Raw genomic sequence first — 17,707 nt, 5'->3', positions numbered from 1 at the left:
CTGGCTTTCTTCGGTTTCCCTCGAGGTCTACCACTGCCTCTCCCCCTGGAGCCTCACCCTCAGCGCCTCGTCGAGCAACTTGCTACGAGGACACGCTGTCTCGTTGCGAGGTTACCAGATGGAGATTCCACGGCCGAGAAAGAAACAAAGTTGTCGATGTCCGTGGGGAACCGCAACGTAGTTCCAGGGTTCCGACAGGTTGGATAAGGGCTAGATCGAGTATCGAAGTTCATCGGTGTCTTCGTCGATTGTTCGTTAAACTCTAGCGGTGAAAATGACGCGCTAGAGTCTAAGATTCTCCGATGAGAGGACGCAAGTGTCATCGAAACCGCTTAGTAACGGTGGATACACGTTTCTGGTTCGCGATCTTCGGATCAATGGGGTTAACGGCGCATTAACCTAGGTAATTACGAATACTGGGCGCGGAACTCTTCGTTGGTCTCTGGATCTATTCAGAATCTCTAGTGGAATTGTTCGTTTAGCTTCTTTTAACTGTGAACATCTTTGAATTGTCGGGGAATTGTCTTCGTTGGTCTCTGGATCTATTCAGAATCTCTAGTGGAATTGTTCGTTTAGCTTCTTTTAACTGTGAACATCTTTGAATTGTCGGGGAATTGTCTTCGTTGGTCTCTGGATCTATTCAGAATCTCTAGTGGAATTGTTCGTTAAGATTCTTTTAACTGTGAACATCTTTGAAGTGTCGGAGACCGGAGTTCAGGGTTCTCTGTATCCATGGTCGATGATTCGAATACTTTGAGAGAACTAGTTCCGAGCAAAACCTAGTGGTCGATACCAGGGAGTGAATACTTTCATGGTTCTCGATTTCTCGTCAGAATGGAATTTTAGGAAAAATATTCGGTTGGTATCCAAATTGGCGTATTGTGCTCGACACCGAAGAACGACGCGAGAGTAACGAAAAACGGAGAAGAAGACGAGAGAACTTCGAGGAGAGAATTCAGCTCGAACACCGAAAATTGAAGTAAAAGATTCGAGTCGGAAAACCGAGAATTTTTCTCCCGTCGTGTCCTACAATCCCGAGCATAAGTTTCCACCGTGAAACGGGCTCGTGACACGCGATTACGTAAGTAGAAACCTCGAGCTTTTCGAGTCGCGGTGTATAAATGCCAAGCGTTGCGAAGCGTAGACGGTATCCCGGTGAGTAGAAGCGCCGAGCATCGCCAAGTAGAAATGTAAACCAGCGTTTGCCAGGTAGAATCCGTGATGCATCTTCGAGTAAACAGCCAGCGGGAGCCAACGTCTGTGTAGGAACGTCGAGTTTTATCCGGCACAAAAGCCGCTTAGAAGTAGATGAAACGGTCAATCAAGCCAGTCCAAACAACAACACCGCCGCGACGCCGAGCATCGTTTCGACTATGCGAGCGAGCGTGGAAATAACAACGCGTGCACTTAACTCGGCGTACTGTGAACCGCGCGCGCCCGGCCACGAGCGTCTGCACATGCATTCGCGAGAGAGGAAAGAGAACACCGACCAGCTGGAGGCCCAATAGAGAAAGAGAGAGAAAGAAAGAATGACAGAGAGAGAGAGAGCGTCCCTCCCAACTGGGTCGATCTCGATGCTCTATAATCCGGCAATGCCGCCGACAAATGGAGTGCTAAATAATCTCTCGACGAGAGTACGGGAGAAAGAAGGAAAAAAAACAGCGGAGAAGAGTCTCGCTGGGGTAATAAGTCATCGAGGGAACATCGAAGAGGATCCATGGGACGCGTATACTGACGCGGGATCCGGTTATCCAAGAGAGGGGGTCAATTTTCAAAATTGCCACGATTAATTCGACCAATTGCGAGCATTTTCTCCCGGAATCGCGGCGGTCCTCGACAACGGCCCTCTTCAGGGATCCCCGGTGCCCCTTTTCTCGCATCCGAGTGACACTCGCTCGGGATCGAATATTTTCCTTATCGTTGACACTCGCGCGAGTAAAATCCCACGATCCTTTTCGATTTGGAGGAATTTTGAAAATTTCCATTATCGATTAGGGTAATTGGGAACTCTTTCTGCCAAAATCGGTGCAATTCTACACCTCTCTAGGGATCTCACGTTGCATCCGAGTGACACTCGCTTGGGATTGATTATTTTCTTATCGTTGACACTCGCGCGAGTGAAATCCCACGATCCTTTTCGACTTCGAGGAATTTTGAATATTTCCATTATCGATTAGGGTAATTGGGAACTCTTTCTGCCAAAATCGGTGCAATCCTAGACCCCTCTAGGAATCTAGTGTTGCATCCGAGTAACACTCGCTTGGGATCGAATATTTTCTTATCGTTGACACTCGCGCGAGTGAAATCCCACGATCCTTTTCGACTGAGGAATTTTGAAAATTTCCATTATCGATTAGGGTAATTGGGAACTCTTTCTGCCAAAATCGGTGCAATCCTAGACCCCTCTAGGAATCTAGTGTTGCATCCGAGTGACACTCACTTGGAATCGAATATTTTCTTGCCACGGATACTCGCGCGAACGAAATCACGGGCTCGGTTTCTTTCCGGATTAATTTTCAAAAAAATTGCGAGCTCTTTCTCTCAGAACAGGTGCAATTCTAGCTTCTCTAGAGATCTCTGAAAGTTCTCGCGTTACATCCAAGCAAACTCTGCAAAATTCATCCTCTAGTGTAAAATCCCCGCAGGATACAACTTCCGGATTAATTTTCAAAATAGCCACGATCAATTCAGTCACTTGCGAGCTCTGTCTCCCAGAACCGGTGCAATCCTAGCCTCTCTAGAGATCTCTGAAAGTTCTCGCGTTGCATCCAAAGAAACTCTACAAAACTTCTCCTCTGGCGCAAGATACACCTTGGTAGTTTCGTTAAAAAATTGGCCGTAATTCGGAAAAATGACGACCATTTTCTCCTTGAACCTAACGCTCCTCGAGTCTCTCCAGAGATCTCTGTACGATCCTCGAAGGTCGCGTATTATCTTCCACCCACGCGGAGTAAAACACCGGGACGGTTTTCCACGAGGTTTTCTCCGCGGTGCAACGTCCCCCGTGTCGGATCGTCGATAGTAGGAAGAGTCCACGACGCGGCGGTTCTCCGAAAGGGATCGAGAACGTCGGAAAAAAGTATCAGAAGAAAGGGGGAAGAGAAATCCCGAGGCGAACCGTCCGCTGTTCTTGCCGGTGAGGCAGACGGCAGCAAAGGGGAACACCCTGTACATGCCAACGACATTCCCGAAGTGCAGCGTGCAGTTTTTCGCGGCTACCAAGCGCAGGCCCTGACGAGAGAGTGACTCAGAGCCCCGAGTCGAACGCAAGGGTGAACACGCACGTGCTCGCCTGTACGCACATGCGCCTGCCACGCACACGTGGCACACACGATACCCTCCCACCCCACACACTCCACACACCCTACCCTACCCTACCTACCGCCGGACCTATCCGTGCACGTGTACGTTCCTGTACAGGGTGTTTGTCGCGGAGACCGCGTTACTTTTCGATCGTTGATTCGAGGAAACAGAGGAGAAACTTCGGGGGACTGAGTAAAGGGGAACGTTTCGATATTTGTGTCTAGACGTAGCAGGAGAACCAGCTGCCAACGAGATCGAGAATCGTTATCATCGAAGGGAAAATTTCTCCAACGATATTAAAGATTCGTTCGATGTTCCAATACCGAGAGATACCGATCAGGAATTTTTGAAACGATCATGCACGAGAGTTCTACAAGTGGATCCATCGACTATTATGAAAATAGGATGAACGGATCGGTACGTAACGAAAGATCACCTCCGCGTTAAGAGTCGCTCGGTTCCAGAGGCCTACGTCGAGGTTCGGGAATTCTCCGAACGATCGAGGAAAAATACCGTACGAGAACTAGTAGAAACGAGTCTCCGTGACTGAGAAACTTCTCTAACGATCTCGAAAGTTGAATCAATTGGAAGCCCTAGAGCCGTAGAGTGTCGATCGAAAATTCTCGAAACAACTGTACCGGTGGTTCCAGAGGTAGTTCGTTCTAAGAACGAGTAAAAAAAAACAAACATGTAATAACAGCGATAATGGGACACTTTCGTTTCGAGAGCCAGGATAATTCCAAGCGAGAGAGGGGCCTCGTTCGAAGTGATCTTCGACCAGACGAAAGTCGTTCCCCGATTACAGAAACGCGAGCCAATGATCGTGTCAACGACGAAGCTAGACGAGCCGACACTCGGATGTCACCTGAAGTGGTACCCGAGCGGGAACACTCGGAATTCCACGTCTCGTCGGACGTCCGAATCACGAAAGGAACCACGTAGTCCGTGAGGAGAGTCTTCGAGTGCCGAATCGAAAGCTCGCCACCCTGTATAAAAGGTAGTCGGTTAGGTGTGTACGCCGGTACACGTGTACGTATACTCGCGAGCATGTTCCGCGGACGAGGATCGCGTCGGTGTGCAAGCGGATCGAAGATCGAAGGATCACGAACGAGTGGAGTAGGTAGGAGGAAGGTGGAGGAGTAGGAGGACGGTGACGCGAAGCGGAGAGTGGTCCGCGAGGGAGAAGAAGGAGGCCGAGCGAAGCGCGAGATTTATTTGCCCGAATTTCGACGTGGCCGCGAGCGATCCTCGTGGCCGCTTCCAAGGAATGCATTTCGCATTCGGGATCTTCCACGGAATACGTTCACCAAAGGGGGAGGGGGTTGAGGTTTCTCGTGGTCCCCGATCCGATCGTCCCGTTGCCCCCCCGAACCCACTCATCGACGGTTTGTTATTGTTTTCGCGGTCCCGGGGAGCGTTCTTGCGCGCCACCCCTCGTGGCTCGGGGACGAGTCGCGCCTCGACGAGTGGTCGTGTTCCACGAGGACGAGGCACCCGTGGATCATCGGATCGGTCCCTCGGCTTTTTTTCTTCCACACGTGGAACTAGTCGATCGTCCTTCCCGCTTACCGCGCGAAACCAGTAGCGGTTGGTTTATTCGGATGATGTATAGGGGAACGATACGGAAGGCAATTAGTATTCGATGGGGAAGATCGAGGCCGTGTATCTCTATATTATCGTAATTATGTCGACCGGCGGGGACCTTGGATAGCGGCCAGGAACCAGTTGGGAATATTTGCGTTTTACATCGTTGCCATTAATACCTCGTGTACCGTGTCGTGGGTAATCTCGACTTTGTAACCGATTCGACGTCGCAGCAACGGTACTCCATCCAGTCGAAATTGAACGTTTCGTGGTGATTCTCGATACAATCGAGAAAACCGAATCCAACCCTGACCGGTCGAACGTTCGTTTGGATACGAGCGTTCCGGCCCGGGCGAACCGTGAAGTGTCGTTAACCGTAAGCAACAATCCGTGGCGAGAGACTGTCGCGGCCGTTATCCGATCGAGGCATCACCGATCGGGGCCCGTGATGCATCGTTTCCGATCCTCGTCGTCGTCGTCGTCCCCTCGAATCGGCGCTATTAGGCCGTTGCCATCGGCGACGCTTTTTACGCTCGAACCTAAGAGATTCTTAGGCACACGGGTTGGACCCGCGACGTGTCCCGTAAACGACGCCGTGTACAGCCGTTTAACCGATGTGTGGGACCGGTTGGGATCGCATTGATCAGTCCCGAGAGAGACTAGGATTTATGTCGACGAATGATTCACGGCGTGATTTACAGCGGATTGTCCGGCGCGCGCATACTGATTGAGCATTTATTCCGTTCTACCCGGCACCGCGGCCCACTAATCACTTATTGGGTTAAGGTGAAATCTTACATTCCCCCTTGGAATCAACATGGACGTCAACCTGCCCCGTGGTCGCCAAAACCGAACCGTTTCCCTTCTGACCGATACCGTGTTTTAAACGAGCGCGCCACTCCGTGACTTCCTGTTTGAATTCTCTTTGAAGCGCGAAAGTGAACTTTTGCACCTCGAGGGAGCTTGGAATTTACCGGGGTTTTCAAACGATTGCGGTACGTTTTCGTTTTTCCAGCGAGTAGAACATTTTCTAAAGTTAAGAGAAGTTTGTATAGGTCGGTGTGCAACTACAGTTTGCATAGTCGAGCTTTTACTATCTTGCTCTCAAAGGGTGTTGTACAGTTTGTTTCTGAATATCCCTTCACGAAAAGGCCGATGAATATTCACAGGCTACCCTACCATCGTCAAACGGTGACAAAGATCGACTCGTGTATATTTTTCCAGCGAGTAGAACATTTACCAAAGTTAAGAGAAGTTTGTATAGGTCAGTGTCCAACTACAGTTTGCATAGTCGAGCCTTTACTATCTTGCTCTGAAAGGATGTTGTATAGTGTATTTCTGAATATCCTCCCTCCACGAAAAGGCTGACGAATATTCACAGGCTACCCTACCATCGTCAAACGGTGCCAAAGATCGACTCGTGTTTATTTTTCCAGCGAGTAGAACACTTACCAAAGTTAGGAGAAGCTTGTATAGGTCAGTCTGCGACTACAGTTTGCGATTCGATAGTCGAGGCTTTGCTAACTTACTCTCGAAGAGTGTTATTGTATAGTTAGCTTCTAACTACTGTCCCTCCGTGGAAAGAAGGGTAACAAGCATCCTCTGGTTCACAGTTTACTGACTCCTCTACCACCGTTCGTACCACCTACGTCACGGTCCTTGGCCAATATCAACCAACAGCGACCTAGAACACGGTAGGTTACCAAAGCTAGGATACAAACACTCGTTGGTTTTCTTCTGGCGAACGGACAGTAGTCGAAGACCTCTCGCCGAACGCACCCGCGAACGTGGGTAGTGTACAAGCGTTTGTAACGTTGCAACTCTTTCTCAAGAAACTATTCCTCCGTAATTAATTTCGAAAGACGCGGTTACGGCATTCTCCCTCTGCATCGAAGAGTGAAAAATACAAATTCCACGGACTCGAGGCGCTCTTCTTGACATCGACATCTCGGTGACGCCTTCATCCTCGTCCGAATACCACCCTCGATACCCGTGAGGTGGAAATCACGATGATCGAGGAATAGAAACTTAGCCCCCGAAATTCAATCGTCCCCCGACATGGTCTCCATATAGGTCCCGATCGTCCTAACGAAGCCTCGCGGTGAAAAAGCAAGAGAAAAGGTAGTTTTTCCCCGGTTATTCACCGGTCCTGGATCACGGATCGTAGCCGTGTTTTCTGTCGGGTAAGGAGTCCGAAAGTCCCGCGGGAGCCCTCTTCCTCCTTTTTCCGATCTCCGTTCCCGCCCCCTGGCAACGTTCCCCCTCTGTTCGTTGGCTCGATCACGAAGGCAGGGCACGCGTCTCGGCCGTAGAATGTCGTCGTAACGAGGTGTTCCGGCCCCCGTCCCCTCGGCCCCAGTGCCGGCAGCCCACTCCCGGAGAGATTTCTCGTCCTTCGTCTGCTCCGTGTCCAGAGGTGATCCCTTCCACCGGCGGCCGGCAGGGACGAACGTTTAAATTAGGCAGGGAATCCCGCGGAATCCACGAAAGAAACGGCTCGGTCGGCATTCCGCGAGGTTTTGATACGCCTTCGGGCTATTGGTCGTCGGGGTACCATTAGCCCTTATGCGGTGGGAATGACTCCTAAGGGCCCGACCGGTCAGCCTTCGCGCGGTGGGTCGTACGCTTGCACACTCTAAATCCTATATTTAATCGCGTCGAATTCGCCCCTGTGATCGATGGGGTCGCCGATCCGCTAAGAAACTCACCGTCTCTGCACCCCACCGCTCCGCTCGATTGAAAAAAACCACCGTTCGCTCCGGTCCATCGAGCATTTTATTGCCGCGACGCGATACACGGGGAAGATCTACCACCGAGGCTAGAATACGAGACGGTGGATCCTCGCCGAAACGATTTATGTCGTCCACGGAACCCTTTGTCTTCGATTCGACGGACGTTTTGTCGGGGGTGGTGATTTTTCGGGTCGTTGGACCGCGTCGAGAATCGAACACGCAACGAAACGAAAGGGAACGGACGTTTTACGGGTATCGGTGGCACGGTTGTTGGAACAGTTGAACAATTTCCACGGTTTTTGAAGTATGTACGATCGGTAACGTTCGTGGTTGTTGTTGCAGAGTCTGGCCACAGGTTGGACAGCGGCTCCCCGTTCTGGAGGATTCAACTCGATCAGGATCTTCTGGACACCATCAGCGCTATATACCCGGAGTGGTTTAAGGTAAGCTGCTTGCCCTTTCCCGTCCCGCTTGCGATCGGTGGCCTTCCAGCGTCCTTGAACGAATCCCGGATAACGAGGTACGCTCCTCGTGCAGGACTATACTAACACCCGAGCCTCGACCTCCTCTTCGTCGAGCACTTCCGGTGGTCAGTCGAACACCGAGGGCACCGTGGCCGCCGACTCCAGCACCGTCCTTGAGCACAAGGTCGCCAAAGGTGATTCCAAGTCGAAGTCCAAGGCGAAGAGGGCGGACAGCCTCAAGGACAAGGAGAGGGACAGGAAGGAAGCCAGGCGCGAATCCAAAGACGAGAGGTGATTATTTGCACAGCCGTTCCTCGCTAGCGTCGCGCTGCTCAAAATACGACCGAGGGTTCGTTCGAGTATGTTCATCGCTCGCGTGGAAAACACTTTTGAAACTTGTTGAAAATTTTCAACGATCAATGATTTTCTGTAGTCGTCGAATCGAAATTGAAACTCGAATCGAACCGCGCGAATAAATCGGTAGACGTTGGCTCTGTTCGTTGTTTATCGGACGAAATTTTGCCCATTCGTTACGGAACACCAATTTTACACCGTTGTGTAAAGGACAGAAAGAATTTTCCAACTTCTTTGATGGTTTTGAGCAGCGTAGCAATCGAATCGCGTCCAAGTGCCCGTGTTATTGAAACACTTCGAGAAGCGCGACTCGTCGAGCGACTGATCCTTCGAAACGCGAGATAAAATACACCTCGTAACCCGATCGATGTCGAATCAAACCCGTTTCTATGTTCCAACTCGGGGATCGGAAGAAACTATTATTACTATCGCAATTTCGTTCAAAGTTGTACTCTTTGAAAAATATTCTCGCGGTTACTTTTACGGAGGGAACATTTTTACCTCGAGAACTGTTTTGAAACTTTCCGCAACTACGATGGTAGAAAATTCGTGGAATTAGTTTTGCAAAATGAACGAAACTCCAAGAGCAGTATCGTCGAAAATTGTTTCCAGCGATTCAATGTATACGCGATATCGCGCGGGAAAGATATGTACTTGAAAAATAACATCTAAATAAGTCTTTAATCGAGAAATATATCTGAAAAGTAACGCCTAAGTAAGTTTTCAATCGAGAAAAATATCTGAAAAGTAACACCTAAGTAAGTTTTCAATCCAGAAAAATATCTGAAAAGTAACACCTAAACAAGTTTTCGATCGAATAAAAATTAGTTAAAAGTATCACCTAAGTAAGTTTTCAATCGAGAAAAATATCTGAAAGGTAAAACCTAAGTAAGTTTTCAATCGAAAAAAATTTCTGGAAAGTAACACCTAAGTAAGTTTTCAATCGAGAAAAATTCGTTAAAAGTTACACCTAAGTAAGTTTTCAATCGAGAAAAACATCTGAAAAGTAACACCTAAGTAAGTTTTCGATCGAGAAAAATATCTGAAAAGTAACGTCTAAGTAAGTTTTCAATCGAGAAAAATTCGTTAAAAGTAACACCAAAGTAAGTTTTCAATCGAGAAAAATTCGTTAAAAGTAACACCTAAGTAAGTTTTCGATCGAGAAAAATATCTGAAAAGTAACGCCTAAGTAAGTTTTCAATCGAGAAAAATTCGTTAAAAGTAACACCTAAGTAAGTTTTCAATCGAGAAAAATTCGTTAAAAGTAACACCTAAGTAAGTTTTCAATCGAGAAAAATACATCTGAAAAGTAAAACCTAAATAAGTTTCTAATCGAGAAAAATACCACCTAACATCTAACTAAGTTTTTCATCGAAAACATTCTTTATTTTCATTTCTCGCGAATTCTCGACATCTCCGACTAAAATGTTCACATCCTCAGCTCGTTTATTCGCGTACTACTCCTCTGATCGTAACGCGCGAACTTTCCATCGCGCGGAACAACGTGTCTCGACTCTCTGGAACACACCGTTCGAGAAACTCTCGCAATCTGGTCTCCACACTCGTGTTCGACACCGTGTTATCCGATGCGCGGGAATATCGTTCGATACTTACGCATCGAATCGTCGTTCGCGAGCGTATCGCGATAGTCGTCGAGTCGACGCGGTCAATATCGTGCGCGCAACACCCGCCGCGCGATAACATTAATAAAGCCCCGCGGCTCGAGCTGATTATTTCTATTAAGTGGTGTCGGTCGTCGTCGCGGCCTTGCGAAATTGTCTCGCGATAAACTGAGCCCGTACCCCTAAGGGGGGATGTTCCACGGTCCCCCTATCGAGCGGTAATTTACAATCGAGGCCCCTGGTTCCCCCCGAGTAATCGTTCCGCTCGAACGTAAACGCTCCTAACGACCGGCTTCCTATCTCCGGTTTGTGACGAGCGCGAAACGCTTGATCGTCGTCCGGCACCTCAGCCCGGCTTGAAATATTTTTAATCGACCGTGTGTAATTTTATCTGAACTTTCCACCGGCGGTTACGACGCCTCGTTATCTTCCCGTGACATTTTATTCGGTCTGTGTGACCGCTCGCGTAACGAGAAGGGGGACGAGGGGGCCACGGAGGGTTGACTATCACGGTTTAACCGCGTGGTCGCCCCTCGAGACGCGGGTCTCGAGATACGGTAAACGCGCGTAAATTCTCCGTTTCGTCCCCCCGCGCGTCTCGTTCGTACGAGGAGGGATCGCGAAACGAGCACGCGCGGATCAACGCGCGCGTTCTTAAGTGGTCTGGTACGCGCGGAGGACCTCGCGGTGGCCGCTGCGGAATGTTCCGCTCGTGGATAAAGCGTATCGATGTTAACATCGGGGGCTATCGCGCGTGGTAAATCATCTCGCGAAAAACCGCTTCCGAGATTCGCGAGAAATCCACCTAACCCGACCGTGGCGCGCGATTGAACGTAAATAACGCCACGATAATGAAAACGATAACGACGCGTACTTGCGGAACCAGGTAGCGACAAAGTTGCCAATCGAGGACTCTTCGAGCGTCGCGAGGATATACCTGTTCTCCGATAAACTCTAGTTGGACGCTTTCGTTTCGTCCTCGATCGAGTGTGTTCTTTCCCGGAGATCCGAACGTTGGTCGCGCGTACCTTGTACACGCGCGGATAATTGGGAATTTTTTCGACACGAGAAACCGACCGAATTAGCTGACGCGTGTACGCGACATTCCACACGGGGTGGTTTCGAAGTAGGGTTGCAGAGGAATGCCGATAAGCGGGTGGACAAAATTCCATTGGCGCCCGGTTGCGATCGAATCTGCATCGCGCGCGTTCCTAAATATCCCGTGAGACCGTCCAGCGATTACACTTGCGGATTTTCAGATTCGTTACGATAACAAAATCCACGTAAACGCGCAGGAAATTCTGGAGTAGGTATGAGACGACTTCGCCGATACCCAATAACCTCCGAATAAAATACGCGTGCGTGTACTTAACGTATTCAACGAGACTCGGTAATTTAACATCGCGGTTGGTGTTAAACAGACGGCGAAACGAAACTTTCGTTATCGCGACACGAATCTCGCGAATCGGAATTGCTTTTAATGAGTTTCTCGATCGCTTGTCGAACAGTGGAGGAAATTTCGCGGAAAAATTCCAAACAGAATTTCCATCTAACGTTTTTTTTACGAGCTCGTGTGTACGTTGCGATTCGGAGGTACTGAACGAGACTCGTCGTTAATTTAACATCGCGATCGGGGTACAAGAGACGCAAAACGAATATTTTTGTGTCACAATCGGAATCTCGCGGATTGGAATTGCTTTTGATAAGTTTCTCGTTCGTTTGTCGAAGACAAGGGAAAATTTCGCGCAAAAATTGGAAACAGAATTTCCCTCTAACGTTTTCAACGAGCTTAGTTATGCTCCCACGAAGCCACGGAAAGACAGTAAATCAAAATTCCGTGTCGGTGGTCGCAAAGGTAGCAAAAATGAGCGCTCGCGTCCCGATGAGTAGGAGGGTGGACAAAAACACCCTCGAGCGGAGTATTCGGGCGAAAATGGTCGGACGATTGTCCCCTTGTCTCGGTTCTAGTAGAATCGCGGTCGCGCCCCCCGTGGAAACTGGTTCGATCGTCGGGGTCCGTAATATCCGTCGTAGTGTTTCTTGCCGGGAGTCGGAACGAGGGGGTCAGTCACTCGCGAGCCGCGCGGCGAGGACGAGAGAGGAGAGGACGTTTTCGGCGCTTTCTGATGAAAACGTTCTCGGTCCGTCGGTCGATCGAGTGTCGATTGATCCGTCATTCCTTCATCATCGGCAAAAACACAGGTCCGAACCGATGGACCACGGGACCGATTGACACTCGTTTTGCCGACGCGTTCTCGGGTTTCCCCTACCCCCGTCTACCCCCCTTGCCGCACCGACACCCCCTTGTCCAGCTGGTTCCGTGATTCCCTCTCCCCCGTACGGTCCGGATCCTCCCCGGTCCGTTCCCCCGTATTCGAAGGCGACGCGTATGAAAGATTAATTCACAAAACGCGAACGTTTTGCTCGTTTCGGTCCGCGATCCCCCGGACCCGCAGGGACGCTGGAAACGGTAAGAAAGGCACGAGGCCCTCGCCGCAGCAGGATAAAGCGGCGGACGTGGCAGGAAGGAAGACCGCGGGTGTTCCAGGATCAGGATCCGCGGCGGCGGAGATGGCCGAGGGTAATCAGTCGCCGCCGAAGGCGGAGGTCGACGACTCGCCGCTTCAACACGCCATGGATCGCAACAAGGAATGTGAGTACATTTACATTTTATTGCTCCCTTTTTGCGAGCGCAAGCGGCCCTCAGCCCTTGTCGTCGCGCTTTATGACCCTTAAACGAGAATCGCCGCCGGACGAGAGGCGTTCTTGCCCGCCCGCCCGAACCCTCGCCGTGCCGATTCCACCGTCTTTTCGTCGACCCGGGGCACCCAGTATCGATGGAGTTCGCGTACCGCGCGATCGCGGTTAGAACCACGACGCCCCCTCCGATTTTCACCGACCTCGACCGAACGTCGTTCGCGGATCGTGTCGTTGCGCGCGACGATCGACGCGCGCAGTTTTTACTCACGACCGCGACGATCGCGGAACACGGGACTCGCGAATCACGGGGGTGGGGGAGCGTTCGGGTCGTTTCGGTGTTCGCGAACACGAGACCACTCCCCCGTCCCGAGTACCGAGAATACCCGATGGATCGGGTTCGATGCGATGCGACCCGAACCAAGCTTCGTTGCGGAGGGGCGTCCTTTGTCTTTTCGCGACGAAAGTTCACGTCGGGGTGATTCTTTTCTTCTATTCTTTTTTGTTTGTTTTTGTCCCGACGTGGAACTTTGGAGAGAAGCGTTTTACAAATTTATAGGGGGAAAGAGTTTTTATCACGCTGTTTTCGTACAAGAAGGTCTATACGTGCGGAAGGTACGTGTCCTCGTACTCACGATAACGGAATTTCGTAGTTTGATGGGAATATCGGTAGAAGAGAATTCGAATCTTCTGAAAACAAACGAACGTTACTATCTCTGCGAATAAGTATTTTTGAAAATACCAGTTTAGAAACAATCGTTTGGAAAGGAAAGGAGAAAATCACATTTAACATTCACATGTAACATTTTTGCACCAAAGAGGACTCGATGTATCGAACATATGCGACTGGTCACCGTTACACCTGTACGCACTTGTTTACTTAATCGTGTACAGTTAAAGTGCGTTCGAAATGTAAAAAATACCAACAGCGATGGAAATCAAAGGTGAAAGTTTCATTCGGTATAAAATTTTCCAGATTCGAATTGAAACAGTTACTGAACTCGTTGATCGAACAAAATTCAACTCGTTGGTCTCTCGAAGTCGAGTATCGATTAAAAATCCGGTCACAATGGCCGCGGTTTCGCGCATTCCTCGCATTCGCGAGCGCAGGGGTTAAATCCCGTTCACGGTCGCGGGAATAATTAACTCGATGCTTCCCGTTGCATCGGGAGCACGTCCGCGCCCCCGATAAGCGTTCGAATCGATCTCGACATTGACTTCCAAGCGCGCGCGGAGAAGGAAGTGTCGGTCTCGACGTCCGGAATAATCGATGAAAACGGCTAACGGTCCGGTCTGCGACAACGATCGCTTCCGATTCGTGTCCGCGCTGCCACGAGCGTTGTTATGCGGGCAACGATCGTCGTTCGTTGCTGTAACCGTGCAACAGTCGTTCGTTGCGTGCAGCTTCGACGTTGCAGTTATTCGCGAGCGTGCGAAACTTTCGCAAAATTGTCAAACGAAGCTGAAAGTTATACTTTCGTGCTATCCGAAAAAGACCACATTTTTCATTCAGTAACTATTTGAAAAAAAAAGCGTTCGCAAAATTTACCCGTTTCTCGACATCTCGGCCTTAAGTTCGGCGCGAAGCCGAAGAGAATCCGCGAGCTGGACGCCCGCGATCGAGAAGAGGAACTCGTTTATCGTTTAAACGAGCTCGTTTATCGTTCACGTTTCACCTACTCCGAATCGATCGTCGATTCTGGATCCTGGATCTAGTTTTCGATAGTTATTTAGTTGCAATCGTTTCTTGCAATTCAATACCGAAATCTATCAGCGATATAGCTAGGTTTTTTTATTTTTCCGAGATTAAGAGGAGACACTATATTGACAAGTTTCTTTTTTCTTTTTATTGTTTTTTTAGTTTGACACGCGTAGAATCTTGCGTCGAAAAGATATTTCCAAGTTCAAACATTTAGCGATAAATAAACTTGTTCTACTTTGTATCTCGAAACTGTATCTTCCAACCTGATCGAAATTTCTGTAATTATGCATCCGATTTAGTTCAAATTTTCTAGAGATATTTTGCATAGAATATTCTACAATACGGCGTACGATTTTTTAAATATATCGATTACTTAATTTTCTGTAAACGTTTAAAGTCGTCTTCTTGGACGAAAATGTTTGTTTTCTCCTCAAACTTCGACCATTTCTACAATTATTAAAATTTTCGAAAAATCTTCCGCTAAGTTTTAGATAAGTCTCCGGTTCATGACTCGACAAACTTTTTTTATTCCAAACCTCCCGATTCTCGTCAACGATTCGATCACCGTACTACTTCACCAGAAGTAGTTCGAATAGACCAGCGAACAACTTGGCCATGTTGTACGATATCTACTTTCTCAAAATTATAAAACAAAGCTAAAAGTTACATTCGTACTGTCCTAAAAAGACCACAATTATCATTCACTAACTACTTGAAAAAAAAAGAAAGAAAAAGCGTTCACAAAATTCACCCGTTCCTCGTCTCGGAGTAATGCCCTTTAAACATTGTCTCGACCTAACCCTCCGATTGAAGAAACTCGAGTTCCCCTGTCTCTCAGTGCTCCGTCCGATACGAAATCATATTCGTCGCTTATACGCCACAAATTCTATCGTTCGTTGACGTACACGCGCTCGTTAATTCTCGTCGCGTCCGGAGTGAATTCCGGCGTGCTCGCACTCCGTCACGACGAGGTTAACATCGAAACGATCGAGATCCGACGAAAGTTATACCGACCACCGGTGCGAGGCGGGCCGGGTTAACATCGTTCGGACATCGGTTCGGGCAACACCGTGGAACAACAATACAACGATCCAAGCGAGCGAGCGAGCGAGCAAGCGATAACTCATCGCGCACGCAACGTACCCTTCCTCCGGAACCATCGTCTCTGGTCCGACAGAACGTTCACCGCCGAAAATTGATTTGGCCTGGTGGCGCTGGAACGAAGAAGAAGGGTGGCGGTGCTCGCTTTTTACCGTCTCCCCCGTATACGTTATCCCCCGCAGCACGCGAGCGGACCGGAGCGCCGGTTGGATTATTAAGCGCCCCCTTTGAGGAGGAACGATCGTATAAATACGTCGAGAACGGGAGGACGCGAGCGATCGCGCGCCCCGTGGCGATGAACGCTCGTTCCTCGTGGTACGGGGCGGTTTTCGTCGACGAGTGTCCTACTCTTCGGTGTCCCCTCGCGCGTAACCGCACCCGGATCGATCCGCGGGCCTGGTTCGAAGCCGCGGGGACCACCGGCCGTCGTAGTCCCCGGAACGTCATTTCGTCGCGTTTATCGCTCGCTTCTTTTTCACGACGATTACTTTTTACACGTGTACGGTACAGTGGTACTCGGTCTCTGTTTCGCGCGCGAGCACTTCTTCGTCGGGTCCTTTTCTTTCTCGGTACGCTCGAGAGATCGTCGCGTCCCGTCGCCTCGGGAGACCGTAGCCGTCTCGACAGCCGGCCGTTATATTTTTCGAATCGATCGAGCGACGTACACCGCTCTTGAGCAGCTCTCGAGGCAAACCGGGTAGCGGGATTAAAACGGAACGAAGTAACCGCGAATCTACGCGGTTTTGGTCCTCGTAGGCCTTTCTCTTCGCCGCGAGTTTCGACATTTTCACGGGACGGTGTCGAGAGCCGGACGAGAGACGAGTCGGTATCGTGGCTGGGTTACCTTACAGGCCGATTAAACGATCGCGTTCTCGAACGACAGTTTTACAACATTTCTGATCGAATTCGCGAGCGGTTGTTCGTCCTTGTGGACGTTCAGATCGTCATGTGTTGTTTTTTGTAACGTTACAGGCCGATTAAACGATAGAGTTCTCGAACGACAGTTTTACAACATTTCTGATCAAATTCGCGATCGGTGTTCGTCCTCCTCGTGGTCGTTCAGATCGTAATGTGTTGTTTGTTGTAACGTTACAGGCCGATTAAACGATCGCGTTCTCGAACGACAGTTTTAGAACATTTCTGATCGAATTCACAATCGGTGTTCGTCCTCGTAGACGTTCAGATCGTAATGTGTTGTTTGTTGTAACGTTACAGGCTGAGTAAACGATCGCGTTCTCGAACGACAGTTTTAGAACATTTCTGATCGAATTCATGATCGGTTGTTCGTCCTCCTTGTGGATCTTCATATCGTAATGTGTTGTTTGTTATAACGTTACAGGCAGATGAAACGATCGCGTTCTCGAACGACAGTTTTACAAAATTTCAGATCGAATTCGCGATCGGTTGTTCGTCCTCGTGGACGTTCAGATCGTAATGTGTCGTTTGTTATAACGTGCAGGGATGCTCGCGTGTCCGGTAGCGCAGTGATTGTAATAGGTTGCTCGATTAGTTTTGTCGTTCGATGAGAAATGGAGCTATCAACCACCATAGAAAAAATATTATTTAAAATAAAAATTATAAGGAGGATAACTCCTAATTTAACAATTGTATATGCCATTATAAATCTATTAATATGTTAATATTATTTTAATTGGAAGTTAAATGTATTGTTTAATGTCGAAGTTTTATTTTTCTAAAGATGATTGTTCGATGTCGAAATGCCACAGTATTTTTTTCACAATGGAAAAGACGACGAAGCTTGGTGAACAATCTAGTACGGATAAGAATACAAAGTCGGGATGAAAAATAATTTTCTTCGTAAACTAATTTGTACAGATTGCAAGTATGTATACAAATCTAATACTACGTTGATTTAATAAGGGGTTTAATCACCCCCCTTTGCAATTATCGCTTCGCAACGTTTAAGCATGCTCTCTAGCATCTTTTCTGCGTACGATGTAGGTAATGATCGATTCTAGTTAACGACTTCAGTGTCGAATAACTTTCTCCTCGAAGTTTGTTTCGTTACAGACCAAAACGATGACTCGCTTTTTGTCAAAAGCAACGGTTTAACGATTGTACTTCTCCATGCGACACTGCTCGCTTGCAACCGAGTTTTGATCGTTAAAATACTAATATTTATGCCTT

General features: G+C 48.8%; 1 protein-coding gene across 3 annotated transcripts in view; it reads left to right on the top strand.

Annotated features, from left to right (window-relative positions):
• LOC143148359 (uncharacterized) overlaps nucleotides 1-17,707 on the top strand; it is a 506,012-nt gene that overhangs the window by 366,229 nt on the left and 122,076 nt on the right. For all 3 annotated transcript variants that reach the window (XM_076314644.1, XM_076314643.1, XM_076314645.1), the window contains 3 exons: nucleotides 7,962-8,062; nucleotides 8,157-8,374; nucleotides 12,516-12,712. In XM_076314644.1, the coding sequence (XP_076170759.1) occupies nucleotides 7,962-8,062; nucleotides 8,157-8,374; nucleotides 12,516-12,712 (516 nt within the window). The remainder of the gene's footprint in view (nucleotides 1-7,961; nucleotides 8,063-8,156; nucleotides 8,375-12,515; nucleotides 12,713-17,707) is intronic.

Source organism: Ptiloglossa arizonensis, chromosome 6, assembly GCF_051014685.1.
Source record: "Ptiloglossa arizonensis isolate GNS036 chromosome 6, iyPtiAriz1_principal, whole genome shotgun sequence".
NCBI classification, from domain to species: Eukaryota; Metazoa; Arthropoda; class Insecta; order Hymenoptera; family Colletidae; genus Ptiloglossa; species Ptiloglossa arizonensis.
Note: the sequence above shows the minus strand (reverse complement) of the source record. Positions and strands in the feature narration are given on the sequence as shown.